At 41.5% G+C, this 17,898-nt stretch overlaps 1 protein-coding gene across 1 annotated transcript; it reads left to right on the top strand.

Annotated features, from left to right (window-relative positions):
• Positions 1 to 7,813: 7,813 nt before the first annotated feature.
• On the top strand, positions 7,814 to 15,816 carry opn7a (opsin 7, group member a). The gene is made up of 5 exons (XM_033982779.1): positions 7,814 to 7,907; positions 7,976 to 8,138; positions 10,333 to 10,460; positions 13,127 to 13,461; positions 15,223 to 15,816. Exons 1-5 carry the CDS (start codon positions 7,814 to 7,816, stop codon positions 15,814 to 15,816), a joined length of 1,314 nt encoding a protein of 437 aa, XP_033838670.1.
• Positions 15,817 to 17,898: the final 2,082 nt, after the last annotated feature.

The following is a 17,898-nucleotide window of genomic DNA, read 5'->3' as shown; positions in this document are numbered from 1 at the left end:
CCAAACCCACTGGTCGTCTTGCAGAACTAAGCGTCTTCAGTGGAATATTCATTTGTTCACATTTGTTGCCTGGTCTTAGGTTTAGTTCCCATTTTCTGACAAATCTGACAAAAGGATCTTCTGACCTAAATTCAATCTGGAGAAGCATCTGATGTTTAACGCCCTGCACTTTTCCTTTTCTCCTGTTATTTTAAAGCTGCACTGCGAAACTCTTTAAGTGGATTGATAGATCACCTGTTTGTTTCCATGGAGATGTTGTGGTTTTGTCTAGAACGTTACACAGTGTAGCATTAAACTTATCTCCATGGAGACAAGCAAGTGACCAGCAAGACAGTTACAAGTCGAGCCAGTTAGTATGAAAACATTACAGCTCGCCTAGACTTTTTTACTTTTTTTAGCCATGAAAATCAAATTAAAGGAGGTATCAGCTTGTACTTTTACCTTTTTTCCCACACAATTATGTTTATTTTACACCTTTATCCATCCTTTTTTTTTTTTTTTGATGCATCAAATAAGTGTAAAACCAGTTTAAGTGGAAAAAATATATAAAAACGAATGTAATTTTGAGTAACTTTTATGCAAGCAAACAATGAAAAAAATATCTGGCCAACTCAGAAACACTTTAGATTACATATTTGCACAATAATTAACATTTACACAAGAGATTACGCAGATTGTACTTAGGGTTAGGTTTTTACAGCCCTTCCTATTAAAAAAATGCCAGGCGTTTATGCAGCTAAGACACTGATTTTTCCAGGTCATGTCTATTAAATGCTGTACTGTGGAGCTTTTAAGGTAAGCAAAGACATTTCCGTGGAGACAAACCGATGGCAAACCCCCACGAGAAAACTCAGATAAGCAAGGTGACCTGTAGGTGAGCTTGTCTATGAAGCAAACCTATTCACACAGAGTTTAAACACTGATCTGTGCCTGGCTCCTGACAAAACATCTACAAAGTTTGAACAAGATACAGACCCGTGTTTGAACTCTGTGTGATTGTTACGCGAAATAACAGGTCTGGATAAAGGCTGTTGCATTTTTTGTCGTAATGATACAACCGAAGCAAAAGCCGAAGTGGAACAAAACGTTGTAGGAGTGAAGACGTTTGGCTGCTCGTCCAAGCCGCGGCTTGGACGAGCAGCCAAACGTCTTCGCTCCTACAAGCCACTTCTTCTTCTTCCGTTCTGGTCAGATTCCTGCTGGACACTGCCTTATATCTGTCTGAAGGAGGAGCTAACGACTCTGAAACTGTAAACAGCTATCGCCTCCAGTTTCAGCCTTAACTTGAACTTCAAATCCAACCCTTAATAGCCCTACTGTTGTTCTCGTTTGTTTCTTTTCTTTGCTTTGGGTCTGAGGATAGAGTTGTAGAGTGATCGGGTGAGAGATTACGTTTAATGAAGGATTGTCTTTCCTAACAAACAATTTATTTTCTCTGGCTCAGATCTGAACCTCGCTCTCTTCAAAGGAGCGGTTAGTGTCTTTGAGATGGAGATGTACAGCAGACTGTGGTCCTGAGTGGCTCTTGTGACAGTGTTCGTACGTTCTCTTATGGAGCAGCTGTTTAGTTTCTCCAATATAACGCAGACCCAAAGCAAACAAAAGCAAAGAGAACAAAAGTGTGGTTGAATAGGGTCGTTAAGGCTGAAACTGGAGACAACACATCGATATAAGGCAGCGTCCGGTAGTAATCTGACCAGAACTGAAGAAGCGGCTTGGACTTTTTTATCCAGTTGACAGATTTAAACATCAGCTTTTGTTTTGGATCACACCTGGATCACACAGACAGACACAGATAAAGCCTGTTGCGTTTTTCTTGTCATGACACAGCTCAAGTTTTCTGCCATCAATAAAAGTGTAACTCATTCATGTTAAACCCAGTGTCTGAATAAATGAAAAGACTGAAATCAAAGGCCAGCGTTCCACAGCGTGTTCCTTTGGCCTTGGAGCTCGTGCGTAACACAAGTACAAGTAAAACCCTATTGGCTGCGCGCCTCCTCCGTGCGCAACATCACCAGCTGCGCCGCGTAAAAGCGCAGTGGAGCCTCGTCCCTCACCGCAGCTCCGTCTCCTGCAGACTGTGGGGAGAATGCGCACTCTGCAGCCTGCGCCGAGGGAAACACACGGTCACGAGGGCGTTTGGAAACTTCTCAGAACTTTACAGGGACTAAGAGCAGCCCAGCGTGATGCGTGAGTGACTGGAGCCTTATTGGACACGAGGTAAGTCAAAGAAGTGATGCAAAGGAAAGTGGAAATGTTAGAAGATTTTGTGCATGCAGCAAGTGTGTTCTGGAGTTAATGGGCTACAACCTGCTCTTTTAGATGTGTTTTATTCATGGTGCAAAGATTAATGTGTCAGTTTGTCAAAGAACAGCTTAGAGCATCTCAGAGTTTATCCTAAAAATAAAAAAAAAGGTGAAGTTTATGTGGTTATATTTATGAATCTCAGCCTTGCGAGGGTCCGGAAGTCAATTTTCCATTCATTTTTCTCACAGACTTTTGTAAAAACTGAAATATTAAGAGTTCATTAAGAGGCATGGTGGTTTATAAAGTTTCAGAAATACGTAGATGATTATCCCTGAGCTTTCTACCTTTTAATATTAACTGTTTTTCGAATAGTCTGTGTGAAAAATTAATGGGAAATTTTGGTCCAGGTCAACAATTTACTCAGTTTTTCTTTGAATTCCTATTTGCGTAGGTTTATATTAATAATTCAAGTGTAAATCGGCTGCATAAATGTTGTTGAGGAGCATTGAACAGGTCATATCTGGGCTACATGACGGCGTTAACACATTACAGTATTGTTTATTGATTTTTTCCCTCCAACTTTTCATCTCTGCAGGATTCCTCTTTAATACTATATCAACGCAAGATCACACATTTTCTAGACAGACCCTGTTTCTGCATCTGCTCGTGCCTATACTGAGCCGCCTATGGCACTATAAACAAGAGCTTTTGTGTAGAATGGAAAGCAGCTTCTCCCATCGTGGGTTTCATTTGTTTCATTGATCCCAAAGCAGTCGTAGCTCGATAGATGTGCTGTGAGGAGGAGGGCTCATCTAAACCTGCGATTTCAATTTCTGTTCTGCTCGCCACATCACCACAAAGACGAGCAATCAGGACTTTTAAAGAAATTCAAGTGACGTAGGCCAGTGCATAACGATGTCCACGTACGCTGAGGTAACGGTTCAAAAAGTGCTCCTTTAGTCTCCTCAGAATGTGTTATCAAAATAATAGAATCGTCGATGTGAAATTCGTCTTGTTTTGCCCCGTTGTGCAGTTTGTGTCCAGCCCGCGCCATCGTAACTCTGTGAAATATATAAAAACACAGCGTTAAAGAGGTTTAAAAGAGCTATTCCTGCTTTAAAGAGACACTATGTAACTTTTCTCATAGTTTGGCATTAGAAACATACATTTTAATTTGCCTTTTTTTGCGTTTATCTTTATTTCTTCCAGCATGAGCACTCAGACTCTCTATTTCCTCTTCAAATGTAGAAAAAAAATCCCCCAAAGAACCAACAACTATATAGTATAAAGGTCCATTTAAAACATTAAAAACAGATGTGGGTGTGAGAATAAATGTTTGTCACGAAATGATTAAACTGCAAATTTGATTGTACTTTAAATATATTCAATTTTTGTGAAGCAAAACAGCCAAAAAAAAACATTTTTCCATCTCAGTTCTGGTGCGACTTAAAGCTTATAGCCCTTAGACTTAAACAATCATGTGATCTTGTATTCTTACTGTGGGTTGGCTTGCCTCTCCACAGATCTGAGCTGTGATTTGGCCTGGTGGTGCGTACAGATGAGTTTAATTCCATTCTGCGGATGTGAAACATTGTTCATTTTGAATATCCTTCACTTTTCTTCACTTCCACAGGTTCCGTTCACACTTCAAAACTAGAACTAAAACCAAACGGAGCATCAGGACTAAACTGAACTCAAACTAATCATGAACGTATCCTCTGTGTGTTTTAAGAGAGAACGTTCTTTGCCTGAAATAATCCACAGTATGACTTAAAACGTCTACAGTCACGTGTCCAATCACAGGTGTTTTTATTGCTCAAAAATACACTGGAAAAACATGCATTCTTTAGGGAGTGGGGTCGCCTCTCCACAGATCTGACCTCTATCCTCTGTGAGATACATTTTAATGCGGAGGCAAAGCAAAGACATCTCCATGGAGACAAGCAGGCGGCAGACCCTTCCCCGGAAAAGTTACATAGTGCAGCTTTAAGTAAATGGAAAGAAATAGTTTATATCTTTACGTAATGAATTTGAACATTTACCTGAATTTAATTGTAAAACATTTTTCTGTTTTGATGTTTCCTTCTTCTTCTTCTTCTTCTTTTTCTTCTTACATCCAAAACGCTCTGTTCCACCTTGTGATGTCATCAAGTGGTAGTTTTTTCAAGTGAACAGCTCCTTTTACCTTTAGTTCAGTCGAGATAAGTGGCAACTCCAGAAGCTGAAATGATCCAAATGATTCTATAAATGAAGGTGTGTGGAGTTTAAAAACACAGTGGAGCACTTCCTGTATCACCACTTGATGACATCACAAAGTGGAAGTGGAGTGTTTTCAGTTTGAGAGAAGAACTCAGTCTAAATCTACAGGGTTTGTGTGATAAACATGTGAGAATGAAACAAAAAAACACAACTCCAGGTCTGTTTGTGACGAGGAAACGACATTAGAACAGAGAAAATACCATAATCTGGGACGTTTACGTGAGTGTGATTTACAGATGCTTTTGTCTTATGATCTTATCGTTGTTTAGTGACCCTTATGTTGTCAAATGATCAACGTCAGGGTCAGTATTCGTTTGATGGAGCAGAGTTTTAAGGAGCGGAGAGGGGAGGGGTCAATGTGGTTAGATAATGTGAAGTGTATGAGTCATGCAGCTGATATAAATGTAAATAAAACCATCAGAAAACTGTTGGTCTGTGAGGGAACAAGGGCTGCACTGTATGAATAACATGCCAAAACATGAACGCCGTCACAATACTAACATTTCAAACTGGATTTCTGAAGAATAGACTCGATATTACTAATGACGCACAGACTGTGTAAAGAAGCGACTGAGTGTGTGACTGAGTTATAGCGGTTAATTTGGAGCAGAGTTTCACATTTGGAATTACAACTGTGAGCATCGTAGCAACCAAAGAGCCAATCCAGAGCGAGGCTGTTGAAAGTAACGCGACTTCTCACCTGCACCGCTGTTTTAGCAGGGAGCGGGAGCTTAGCAACGCTGTCAATCAAACCTGTTGCTAACGCTAACAGGAGCGACCTCGGGGAAAGAAGGACCTGATTCGTCTGTTTTTAATGTTCATATCTTGATTTACAGACACAATAGTGAAATAAAAACCCCAGGATCATGTAGAGGGTTAATACGAACATTTAAGACCAAAAGGTTTTAAATCTAAAGTGAATTGGAGTCAGAGTCGATGGAGCTGAATTGCGCTGATGCTCACTTTCTATATGGAAAGCGGCGGCTAGCGGGTTAGCTATGTCCATTTATATAAACAGTCTATGATGGAGAGTCAGTGTTTGAGTTTTGTTCAGTTTAAACCTGGAACGTTCTTCCTGAAGATGTGACTCAGGCCTCGACTTTGACAATGTTTAAATCCAGACTCAAACGGTTCTGTTTATCTGTGACTGAAAGGGGTTTATTCTGCACTTTTCTCTTTGAATGTTTTACAATGATTATTTATATTTTGATTTATTGTATTGTCATTGTAATGTCTTTCTTGTTGTGTAAAGGACTTTCAATTACTTTATGTATGAACCTGCCTTGCCTACTCCAGATTGATTTCCACAGCACAATGATAAAAAAAAACATCAACATAATTTTGCACACAACTTAAAAATACTTTCCTTAATGTTACCTTTGACTGTGTTTGGTTAAAGGTTCTATGTCACACAAAACTGACTCTTGTGAAGCTTTAAATCGTGTTATAATGTTATTATCACCTCCAAAACAGACCTGGAGTTGTGTTTTGTTTCATTCACACATGTTTGAGTCACACTTTATTATTAGTTTGTAACATCTCCAAAGCTCAAAACACTCTGTTCCACCTTGTGATGTCATCAAGTGGTAGTTTTCAAGTTCACAGCTCATTTTTTTACCATTTGTTCAGTAGAGATTAGCAACTCCAGGACTGAAATCAATCCATCCAAATGATTCTATAAATGAAGGTGTGTGGAGTTTAAAAACACAGTGGAGCAGTGAAGAGGAGGAGAAGAGGAGAGGAGAAGGTGAAGAGGAGGAGAAGAGGAGAGGAGAAGGTGAAGAGGAGGAGAAGAGGAGAGGAGACAAGAGGAGGAGAGGAGAAGGTGAAGAGGAAGAGAAGAGGAGAGGAGACAAGAGGAGGAGAGGAGACAAGAGGAGACAAGAGGAGGAGAGGAGACAAGAGGAGACAAGAGGAGACAAGAGGAGGAGGAGACAAGAGGAGACAAGAGGAGGAGATGAGAAGGTGAAGAGGAGGAGAAGAGGAGAGGAGACAAGAGGAGGAGAGGAGACAAGAGGAGGAGAGGAGACAAGAGGAGACAAGAGGAGGAGATGATAAGGTGAAGAGGAGGAGAAGAGGAGAGGAGACAAGAGGAAACAGGAGGAGGAGAGGAGACAAGAGGAGACAAGAGGAGGAGAGGAGGAGATGAGAAGGTGAAGAGGAGGAGAAGAGGAGAGGAAACAAGAGGAAACAGGAGATAAGAGGAGGAGGAGAGGAGGAAAAGAGGAAAGAAGGAGAGGGAGAGAGGAGGAAAGGAGGAGAAGGGGAAAGGAGGAGAAGGGGAGAGGAGGAATGAAGATGAGGAAGAGAGACAGGAGGAGGAGAGGAGGAAAAAGGAGAAGACAAGTTTTTAAGTTAACAAATGTTTACAAGTGAACGGCTCCTTTTACCTTTAGTTCAGTTGTAGATCGTCAACTCCAGAAGCTGAAATGATCCAAATGATTCTATAAATGAAGGTGTGTGGAGTTTAAAAACACAGTGGAGCACTTCCTGTATCACCACACGATGACATCACAAGGTGGAACAGAGTGTAAGATGCAGGGTTTGTGCGTTAAACATGTGCGAATGAAACAAAACACAACTCCAGGTCTGTTTGTGATGAGGAAACAACATTAGAACAGATCAGAAAAAAGAAAAAGCCCTGACCGCAGAAGAGCCACAACAAAATCTGGAACATTTAACATTTGAACAGTGTGTTAATATAACGGCACGTCTCCTTCTACCGCCCGAGTCAAAGCTTTACAAAGTCTGTCCCAAACCAGAGTCAATGCATTTGTGCCTCTGAAATGTAAAAGGATCAGTGTAAATGTGTATTTTTGCTAAACCTGTCATAATTACGTAAAGTAAAGAAGTAAATATAGATGATAAATGATATTAAAACCCAAGAATAGACCTGTCACTACAATCACTTTTTCTTTGCACTACTGGGAAATTTGAGGTTATTTTTTGGCGATATGATCAGATTTAAGCCGTAAAAGGTTTGAATTAATAACGTTTTTATCTTCATTCATACAGGGGAACCCATTGAGAACACTTACGCTCTCTTTCTTTTCTTGAAAATACAATACAAACAGAAAAACACACAAAACAAACCACTAAACAGGTCCATACAAAACATTAAAAACAGGAGCAGGTGTGAGTATAAAAGTTTGTCACCACATTATTAAATTGCGATTGTGTCACTAAAGTCTCCAGTTTTGCTTTTCCTTGGAGTGTTTTCCATTTTTCAGCTACGGCAACCCAAAAAACTATTGATCCATCTTTGATAAACTGAACTGAAGTGATAACAGTGACCTGATGTTTCCAGATGGAGATGTCCGACGATGACATTGACTCTTCGTTCCGCTCCAGCATCCCTCCAGCTCTCGACCTCATCGTGGCTGTTGTCTACACTGTTTTTGGTGAGTGCGGTCGTTCACAGTGGATGTCCCGCGGTGTCTGGGGCTGATGTGTGTGTGTGTGTTTACAGGAGTGTGCTCTCTGATGGGAAACAGCACTTTGTTGTACGTCTCCTACAAGAAGAAGCACCAGCTGAAACCCGCCGAGTTCTTCATCATCAACTTGGCCATCAGCGACCTGGGGCTGACGCTGTCCCTCTACCCCATGGCCATCACGTCCAGTTTCTACCACAGGTACTGCACTCAGCTTCTACTATAGTACTACACGTATTAAGTGTACTACAGGAAACAGAAACACAGTTAATTAAAGCGATGTTGAGCGATAACCAATTTAAATCAGACGTATTCTCCAAAATCGACTTTTTTTTTACCATGTTCTACTTTTCTACGTTTTCCCTCAACACTTACTCGCTAAAGTTGTATTTGGAGTGATTCATGTTTGAATAATCTTTAATCGCTTATTATCAAGGCACCATCTTGCCGATCAAACCCCATTTTCACCGCCACCTGGACACGCCCACTGTGACGTACACGCTCCATTCTGCAATTTTATTTTCCGAATCAGTGATACTCGTAGGATTTGTCAGCGTCGTGTAGTCATTTTGGTACAAATTTTTAAAAATGTACGACTCGTTAGCGTGATGTGCAGCTGTCCGTAGGGGGCGCCGACAACTGCACGGCTCTTTTGTTGCGATGACGTTTACGGTGACGTCAGCTCCCAGTTTTCTAACGCAGAAGTCAGATTTTTTTTTACGTCGTTTTAGATCAGGGCTGTTAAACTCATTGTCACCGAGGGCCACATCAACAAAATGGTCGCTCTCAAAGGGCCAGACGTTGCTGTAAGAAAAATCATTACGTTTTTATCTTCTTAAGGGTTTCTATATTTATTAGTTATTCAAGTTATAAATATTGCATATGGATTTGCGTAGAGATGAAAAAATGGCTGTGTAACTGTGTATCTTTTGATAAACTGACATTTTAAGACAGTCATACCTTTTAATTTACTTTGTCGTGGGCCACATAAAATGACGTGGCGGGCCACGTTTTGCCCACGGGCCTTGAGTTTGACACATGTGTCTTAGATGAATATTTTGCTGTAAGTTTGCTCATTAGTTAGAATATTTATTTCAAATCTGCTCATGTAATTCACATAATAACATGACATTTCAGACACAAATACACACAAATAACTACAACTACAGTACTTTACTACTTTTACTTCATTATATTCCACCTCTACCTGCAGGTGAAGTGTTTACGTCAGAACAACTCATTTCAGAACATTCATTGGACAGTTTCACTCTTTGGTCATGGTTCAATTACACATGGGACGATATTTGCTGTGACGATTATCAAGCCCAAAATAATCGCTATTAACGATTACATCACGATATTTATTAAAGTTGCTGATAATTGTAATTTGAACGTTATGAATAGCGTCGTAAAGACCAAAGATACAGACACGGGAACAATTCAACTGAGTTTATTTGCAGATACAGGGATGTGAAGGACAGACAGAGCGGACAGGTTCATCGTGTGTAAACCCCAGTTGAAAGTGAATCTGAACAAAACGCTCCATATTCTCCATAAAACATAACGCACTGGTCACTCATTTACCCACAGCAGCCTATATTCTCATAAAAATACAACTTCATTCTAGTAAAATATGACTTTTTTAGCACCCGCATAATTTATTCTATTTAACTGACCCTTATACTTCATCATAGGAACCAGATATTCTGTGTTCTTAATACAAATTTAATTGAATTGAATTTTTTCTGCACATTCTGGTGATGTAATGGGGATTATCTTTGTTTTGATTCTCACGATTAAATAAAATGTTGATTATCGTGTACCCTATTTAATCAAGATAAACGATATTAATGTTTACGTCCCATCCCCAGTGTCCGTGATCGTAAATAACTCTTCATGTCTTTCTTCTCACATTAACCCTCTGGTGCACAGCGGTCACTGCAGTGGACAGATACTAAAACATAACTTTCTCTTTAATGCATTGGTTTATGTGGAGTGCTCTCTGCTGCCACACTCCATTGAGGTCAATTCAGTGGTCAGTCGGTGTAACTGCAAGTAAATTTCCTTGGCTTTTGATTGTTTTTTTCTTATTCAGGCCTAAACATTGCAGCTATACAGTGTTGAAATTTCCCAAAAATGTTTTTCAAAGCATAAAAAGAAACATGTGTCTGTATATTTACAATAGAACACAAGTTAATTCATTTTTACAGGCAGTTCCCAATGTTGTTTCATGTCCTGAGAAGAATAAAAACACAAATCTTGACTAAGGCTTTCATAATCCATGCACCAGAGGGTTAATCCTAGCTGAAAAATGTGACATCCTGACCCTGTTTTATACATTTGCCCCTCCCTGCCCCCTGCCTCACCCCTGTCTCACCCCTCTCCCGTCCCACAGGTGGCTGTACGGGCGCACGGTCTGCTCCATCTACGCCTTCTGTGGGATGCTGTTTGGCCTGTGCAGCCTCACCACCCTCACCCTCCTCAGCACCGTCTGCTTCGTCAAAGTCTGTTACCCGCTCTACGGTGAGTCTTCAAAGAACCCTCCTGGCCAATCAAAGCGTCCGATCGTTGGGGCTTTTGTGGAGGAAGAGGCGGCGTTGATAATCCTCTGCTTAAGTCCTGCACATTAACCTGCCTTTGATGGAAACGCAGCTCCGCTCACGCCGCATTACGTGTGTCGGTTGATGCAGTTCGATATTAGCCTCTTTTTGACCTGAGCGATTCCCCAGAGGTTTTTACGTAACGCTTTTGTAGTTACAGGATGACAAATTGTTCTGTTGATAATCTCTGGATCACTGCAAACCATTTAAAACGACATTAAAAGGCCCAAATTACATGATTTTCTCTGTTCTAATGTCGTTTCCTCGTCACACACAGACCTGGAGTTGTGTTTTTTGTTTCATTCTCACATGTTTAACACACAAACCTCTAGATTTAGGCTGAGTTCTTCTCTCAAACTGAAAACACTCTGTTCCACCTTGTGATGTCATCATGTGGTGATACAGGAAGTGTTCCGCTGTGTTTTTAAACTCCACACACCTTCATTTATAGAATCATTTGGATCATTTCAGCTTCTGGAGTTGACGATCTACAACTGAACTAAAGGTAATAGGAGCCGTTCACTTGTAAACATTTGTTAACTTAAAAACTTGTCTTCTCCTTCTTCCTCCTCTCCTCCTCCTGTCTCTCTTCCTCATCTTCATTCCTCCTCTCCCCTTCTCCTCCTTTCCTCCTCTCTCCCTCTCCTTCTTTCCTCCTCTCCTCCTCCTCTTATCTCCTGTTTCCTCTTGTCTCCTCTCCTTTTCTCCTCCTCTTCACCTTCTCTTCCCCTCCTCTCCTCCTCCTGTCTCCTCCTCTTGTCTCCTCTCCTCTTCCTCTTCACCTTCTCATCTCCTCCTCTTGTCTCCTCTTCTCTTCCTCTTCACCTTCTCATCTCCTCCTCTTGTCTCCTCTTCTCTTCCTCTTCACCTTCTCATCTCCTCCTCTCGTCCCCTCTTGTCTCCTCTCCTCTTCCTCTCGTCTCCTCTCCTCTTCCTCTCGTCTCCTCTCCTCCTCCTCTCGTCCCCTCTTGTCTCCTCTCCTCCTCCTCTCGTCTCCTCTCCTCCTCCCTCTTTAGGCCAACATGAAAACTCCCACTTGATGACATCACAAGGTGGAACGTCGCATTTTGATCTTTGTAGATGTGACAGACTAATAATAAAGTGACTCAAACATGTGAATGAAAAAACACAACTCCACATGTTTCTGAAGCAGTAACAGCTAAAACACGACTTAAAGCTCAATTTGTGTAATATATGAAATAAGTACATATATATATATATATTTTTTTTTTTCTTTCTGTGTGTTAATCCAGCTGTAGAATGTGTCTTGAAAGCCCCGTGTATAGAACATGTAAAAATATCTCGTCCGGGGAATTTTCTTTAATGTACTGAAAGCCCTTAATCCCTCTACACAGTTGTAATGTTGTAATCCTGTGCTATTTTAAAATATAAAAAACATGTTTGATTTAACACGACCTGGCAACTGTGTCAAACAAACTGAAAACACACGGAACCTCATCAGAAATGTTCAATATTTGGTTTACAAATATAAGACGCATTTTTGGGGGAAATTTATTTTACAAAATCTCAAACCAAGAACAGACATTTTATCATTTTACATTTTAAGTCAAGTTATAATAAAAATAATAATAAAATGTGGACCAACAGGCTGAATATCAGTACATCACGCTAACGTAACACATTTATATTTATTCAGCTCCATGAAGCACAGACAGAACTGAACACGTGTCTGGTTTGTTAACGTAAGATATTAACAGTTAATCAGATAAATAAAGCAGAAAAAACAACAACACATTTACTCTGGATCTCACTCTATATAAGAATAATTTCAGATATAAGTCTCATCTGAGTATAAGTCGCACCCTCGGACAAATTATGAAAAAAAGTGACACTTATCGTCTGGAAAATATTATAATTACACTTGAATTGTGAGGAATTCAGGATCTGGCTTGGAATAAATTATCATATTAATGTTTGTCACCACATTTTGAAGCTTTTATGAAAGAAATATTTATTTATTTTTTTTTGCTGATAAAAAGCTGTTAAATGTCGTTTAAGGTGCGTTATGTAACTTCTCTAGTCAAGATTTTGCCTTTTCCTTGTTACCATAAAGGTGTAAAATCACATTTAACATATCTATCATCATTGAGACAAACAAACTACAGGTCAGATCTGCGGTGAGGCGAGCTTGCTCACAGTAGAAGACATTTTTGAGAAATAAAAAGTAAAAAATAGTCAAATTAAATAAATGTAAGGTGGATTGGATCAGGGGAGTCGACAGGGGGAAGGGGCAGAGGGATTTGGGCCCCAGATATTTATATAAGAGGGGGGCCCTTGAGGTTTCTTGCCCCGGGCCCCCAAATTTCTGTCGATGGGCCTGGATAGGGTTAGTGTGATACTGTGGACTGTACTTTGCTAAAGAAATAACATCTTTAGCAATTACGTAGTACATTTTTAAATAATTACACCATAAACGAGGTCGAAACTTGTGGATTTTGAAAGTTTAAACGCAGATTTGTCCCTGCATCTACCTCAACTGCTCATCGTTTTAAATAAAGGTAAAGAAAACGATGCCAGTTGAGTCTTGTTTGTGCCAAAATGACCATAAACGCTGCTCTGATCTCACAGGAAACCGCTTTAAGGCCCTTCACGGACGCCTCCTCATCGGCTTCGCTTGGCTGTACGCTCTGGTGTTCGCCGGTTCTCCTCTGGCGCACTGGGGAGAGTACGGCCCAGAACCCTACGGCACGGCCTGCTGCATCGACTGGCGCCTGTCCAACCTCCGCCCCGGCCCTCGCTCCTACACCGTGGCGCTGTTCCTCCTCTGCTACATCCTCCCGTGCGCGGTCATCCTGGCGTCATACTCGTGCATCTTGATCACCGTGCAGGCGTCCAGAAAGACCATGGAGCAGCACGCATCCAGGCAGACGCACATGAGCAGCATACAGGCCATTATCGTCAAGGTGAGGAACTACACCAGCTGCGTCGTCAACTTCAGGAGCAACAAACTAAATTTCTCTGTTTTAATGTTATTTCGTCATTCCAAAAAATACCTGGAGTTGTGTTTTTTTTGTTTCATTCTCACATGTTTAACACACAAACTCTGCAGATTTAGGCTGAGTTCTTCTCTCAAACTGAAAACACTCTGTTCCACCTTGTGATGTCATCATGTGGTGATACAGGAAGTGCTCCGCTGTGTTTTTAAACTCCACACACCTTCGTTTCTAGAATCATTTGGATCATTTCAGCTTCTGGAATTGCCAATCTACTACTGAACTAAAGGTAAAAGGAGCATGTGTGAATGAAACAAAACACAACTCCAGGTTTGTTTTTGAGGAGGTAAAAGGATTATATGGATTAAAGCTCAGAAGAGTTTATTTTGTGTAATATAGAACCTTTAAGTCACCTCCGTTTGGCAGATAAAGACACTCCAGAGCAAAAGTGTTTTCCTCACATTTGTGTCGTGTTTATCGTGCTGTCAGTGACATCCACCCGCAGCTTCCTGTCCACTGTTTGACCCTAACCTCTGACCTCTGACCCCTGACCCGCCCGCAGCTCTCTGTCCACTGTCCGATCTTTCTACATTTATTGATTTTAGCGCCACTGAGCAAAAACCTCTATCCATCCATCGTTTCTTCCTCTTATCGTGGGGGCAACAGTCTAAGCAGAGACTCCCGGACTTCCCTCACCCCAGACACGTCCTCCAGCTCCTCCAGTGGGACCCCAAGGCGTTTAGTCCCTCCAGTGTGTCCTCAGTCTCCCCCGGGGTCTCCTCCCGGTGGGAAATGCCCAGAACACGTCCCTCACAGATAAAAAAAAAAAACCCAAAAACCCAAAAACCTCACAACCGACTGCTCATCTGATTTTGTAATTGTTGTTCAGACCAGGAAACACAGATGCATTTTTGAAGTATTTGAAAAAAATCTTACATTTTCTACTTACAGATGTTTGTTTTTTTCCTGTTATAATAATGCATTTGATTTATATGACAGTGAAATACACTTTATGATCTCTGCATGATTCATTCTTTCTTTACTTGGTGGTGATAAACTCCCAGTACAGTCTCAGTTGTCCTGGGGCAGACTGATGGAAGCGACGCTGTTAATCTGTGACATTTTGACCCCTCACCAGCCCAGCAGAGTCTACGATCTGCTGAAGGTCCCCCGGTCCTGGTGCAAACAGTGGGGCGATCGATCTTTTGCGGTGACGGGTCCAAAACTCTGGAACTCTTTGCCCACAGAGTTGCGTTCCATCTCTGACCTGCCTCTGTTTAAAGCCAAACTGAAAACTTATTTATTTAGAACGGCTTTTAGCACTTGGCCCTGTGACTCTTTATTTTAATGATGTAATATGCTTTGTTGATTTGTATGAAGTTTATTGTTTTTAATCGTGTTTTTTAACGTTGTACAGCACTTTAGGCAGCCTGGGTTGTTAGAAGGTGCTGTAGAAATAAAGTTTGATTGATTGATTGATTGATAATCTGTCCCATCGGCGCCTCTGACCAACACAGACACACACAGACACACACAAACACACAAATTCATCCTGGCAGTGTGGGTTTGTTTACTCTAGAACCACTGTTTTTTCCAGACGTCTTCTATTTAACCAACCCAGCCCGGCCTTGTTTAACTTCTGAAGACGTAGGTGTGGCCAGGGAGCTTATGGTATCGCAAAAATAAAAGCGCAAACGTGTGTAAAATTCCCCGTCTCCTTGTGTTTTCCAGCTGAGCGTGGCCGTGTGCATCGGCTTCCTCACCGCCTGGAGCCCCTACGCCGTCGTCTCCATGTGGGCTGCGTTCGGGCGGGTGGACGCCATCCCCCCTCTGGCTTTTGCTTTGCCCGCCATGTTCGCCAAATCCTCCACCATCTACAACCCCGTCATCTACCTCTTACTACGACCCAACTTCCGGAAAGTCATGCGTAGAGACCTGAGAACTCTGTACCGCGCCTGTCTGAAGGGCTGCCCCTGCCTACAGCCCGAGACCTCAGCCCGGCTACCCACAATCCACAGACAGAGCCCCTCCCCGGACCCCAACGCGCCCCCTGCTGTGGACATTAAGGATAACAGCAGTAAGAGGTGCAGCGACGCTTTTGAATGCTTCCGGCACTATCCCCAAACGTGCAGCGCCGTCAACTCAGTGGGTAAAGCCGAGGGGAAAGACGTAGCTCCTCCCACTCCTCAGAACATCAAGGAAAAGGGTCAAAGGAGCAGGAAGTGTCCGCTGGTCAGTATATGCACGAAAAGAACACCTGAAATAGACAATCTGCACATCGACCTGGAGGTGGTGCCGGGGCAGGCCAAGGTCGCGTGGCCCTGACCAGAGAGAAGACTGTTTTTGTACTGAAAAAGAAATCTGTGGATGGTATTTTTATTTAAAGTGGGAGACTCTGGAACCTTTGAGGGGGAAAAACTGAACTACACCTGCCAGCTTCACCTGCCAGCGTCACAAACTTAAGACAGTTTCATTTTCTGTGTCCTGAAGGTCCAAGTTGGGCCTGGAGCAGTGTCTGTTTGTTTGTATTGTGTCCTATTTATACTTTTCAGCTCAAATGTACTTTGTATGTTACTATCACATTTTATTTCTGTTAACTTTGGCGTGAGACATCACCATGGAGACGAGTAGGAGGGCGACTCTCCACCAGAAAAGTTCTATAATGCAGCTTTAAAGCTTCCATCCATCTATATTCACTGCCTGGTAAAAAAAAAAAAAAAAAAAAAGTGGTCACCTGGATTTAACTGAGCAAATATGTCGTCTCCTCCTGCAGTTGGTCCAGTCGAGGTTCAGCAGAATGAGGTCAGCTGACGCCTGAATAAACTGAATGACCAGGTTATTCCATCAATATATTCCAAGATAATAATGTCAGATTCATCGAGTCCAGACCTTAACCCCACTGAGGGATATTAGAGAATATTAGAGTGTGTGACCTTTTTTTTGGTGGTGACTTTTTTTTTGGCCAGGCAGAGAATCCTCCATGAAAACATGACATCACCATGGAGACGAGTAGGTGGGGGACTCTCCACCATTAAAGTTCTTCAGTGCGTCTTTAAATCTACCATTGATCCATCCATCTGTCTTATTTTGCATATCCGGGCAGGTCACGGGGGCAGAAGTCTGAGCAGAGACTCCCAGATTTCTGGAGGGACCCCAAGATCTTTCCAGGCCGGCCGAGAGACATCGTCCCTCCAGCGTGTCCTGGGTCCTCTCTGGGGTCTCCTCCCAGTGGGACACGTCCATTATGTTGCTTGATTAACCATTAACTCGTATAATATAATAATAATTCACACTGTATATGCTGATTATTACAGTTACATGTTTATTTGACTATTATATTTTTACAGAAAATGTATTTTTGAGCCTATGTCTGTACAGAATTATGGTCAGTCATAACTGAATCTAAACTCAGGCAGGATTTTATTTCCACTTTTATTTCTACTGTTTGTTTTCCAAAGGTTTGCAGGGGTCAAATCTTTTCCAGCAGATGGAGTTATGCCAAAGTCAAACGGTGCAAATACAAATGATTTTCATACAGTGTTTCAAACATGTTTACAGATAACTGCAGGTTTACACTTTCTGGTGCTACTCTGTGTGAAGCCAACAGCCCTGCAGCTCCCGACGCCATCGACGCAGATCTGCCTCGTGTTGTGGTTTGAGACTCGTCTTTGCACAGACGTTTAAAGATTTTATTTACTGATCTCTGTTTTAATGATGTTTCCTCGTCACAAACAGACCTGGAGTCGTGTTTTGTTTCATTCACACACGGCAGATTTAGTTCTTCTCTCAAACTGAAAATAAACACTCTGTCCCACCTTGTGATGTCATCATGTGGTGATACAGGAAGTGCTCCACTGTGTTTTTAAACTCCACACACCTTCATTTCTAGAATCATTTGGATCATTTCAGCTCCTGGAACTGCCCATTTTTACTAAACAAAAAGCAAAATGTAGCTTGAAAACTCACTTCATGACATCACAAGGTGGAACAGAGCATTTTGAGGAATAAAGTGTTGCTCAAACATGTGAATGAAACAAAAAAACACAACTCCATGTCTGTTTTTGATGACGTAACAACATTAGAACATGGATTAAAGCTCAGAGGAGTCAGTTTTGCGTAATATAGCACCTTTAAGAATTATTTTGTTTTACTTTTTTTTACAAGAAACAAAAAAAGACTGAACTTTTTTCCATCTCGTCATCCATATCACTGTTAGTGTTTATTATTGTAAGTGTGTAATAAATGCAATGTCTAAAAGTCATTCTGTTTGTAGCTCCCTTGACAGTTTATCTGCTTATACTGAACCACAGACATAAATAAAACAAAAGAGAAACGATAAAACGTCTGACACTGATGTTCTCGTCTGGACAGAGGGCTTCAGACTTTTACTTCAAAAATAAGTTTAAC

Source organism: Periophthalmus magnuspinnatus, chromosome 17 (assembly GCF_009829125.3).
Source record: "Periophthalmus magnuspinnatus isolate fPerMag1 chromosome 17, fPerMag1.2.pri, whole genome shotgun sequence".
NCBI classification, from domain to species: domain Eukaryota; kingdom Metazoa; phylum Chordata; class Actinopteri; order Gobiiformes; family Gobiidae; genus Periophthalmus; species Periophthalmus magnuspinnatus.
The sequence above is the reverse complement of the archived record's forward strand: the minus strand, read 5'-3'. Positions and strand labels throughout refer to the sequence as shown.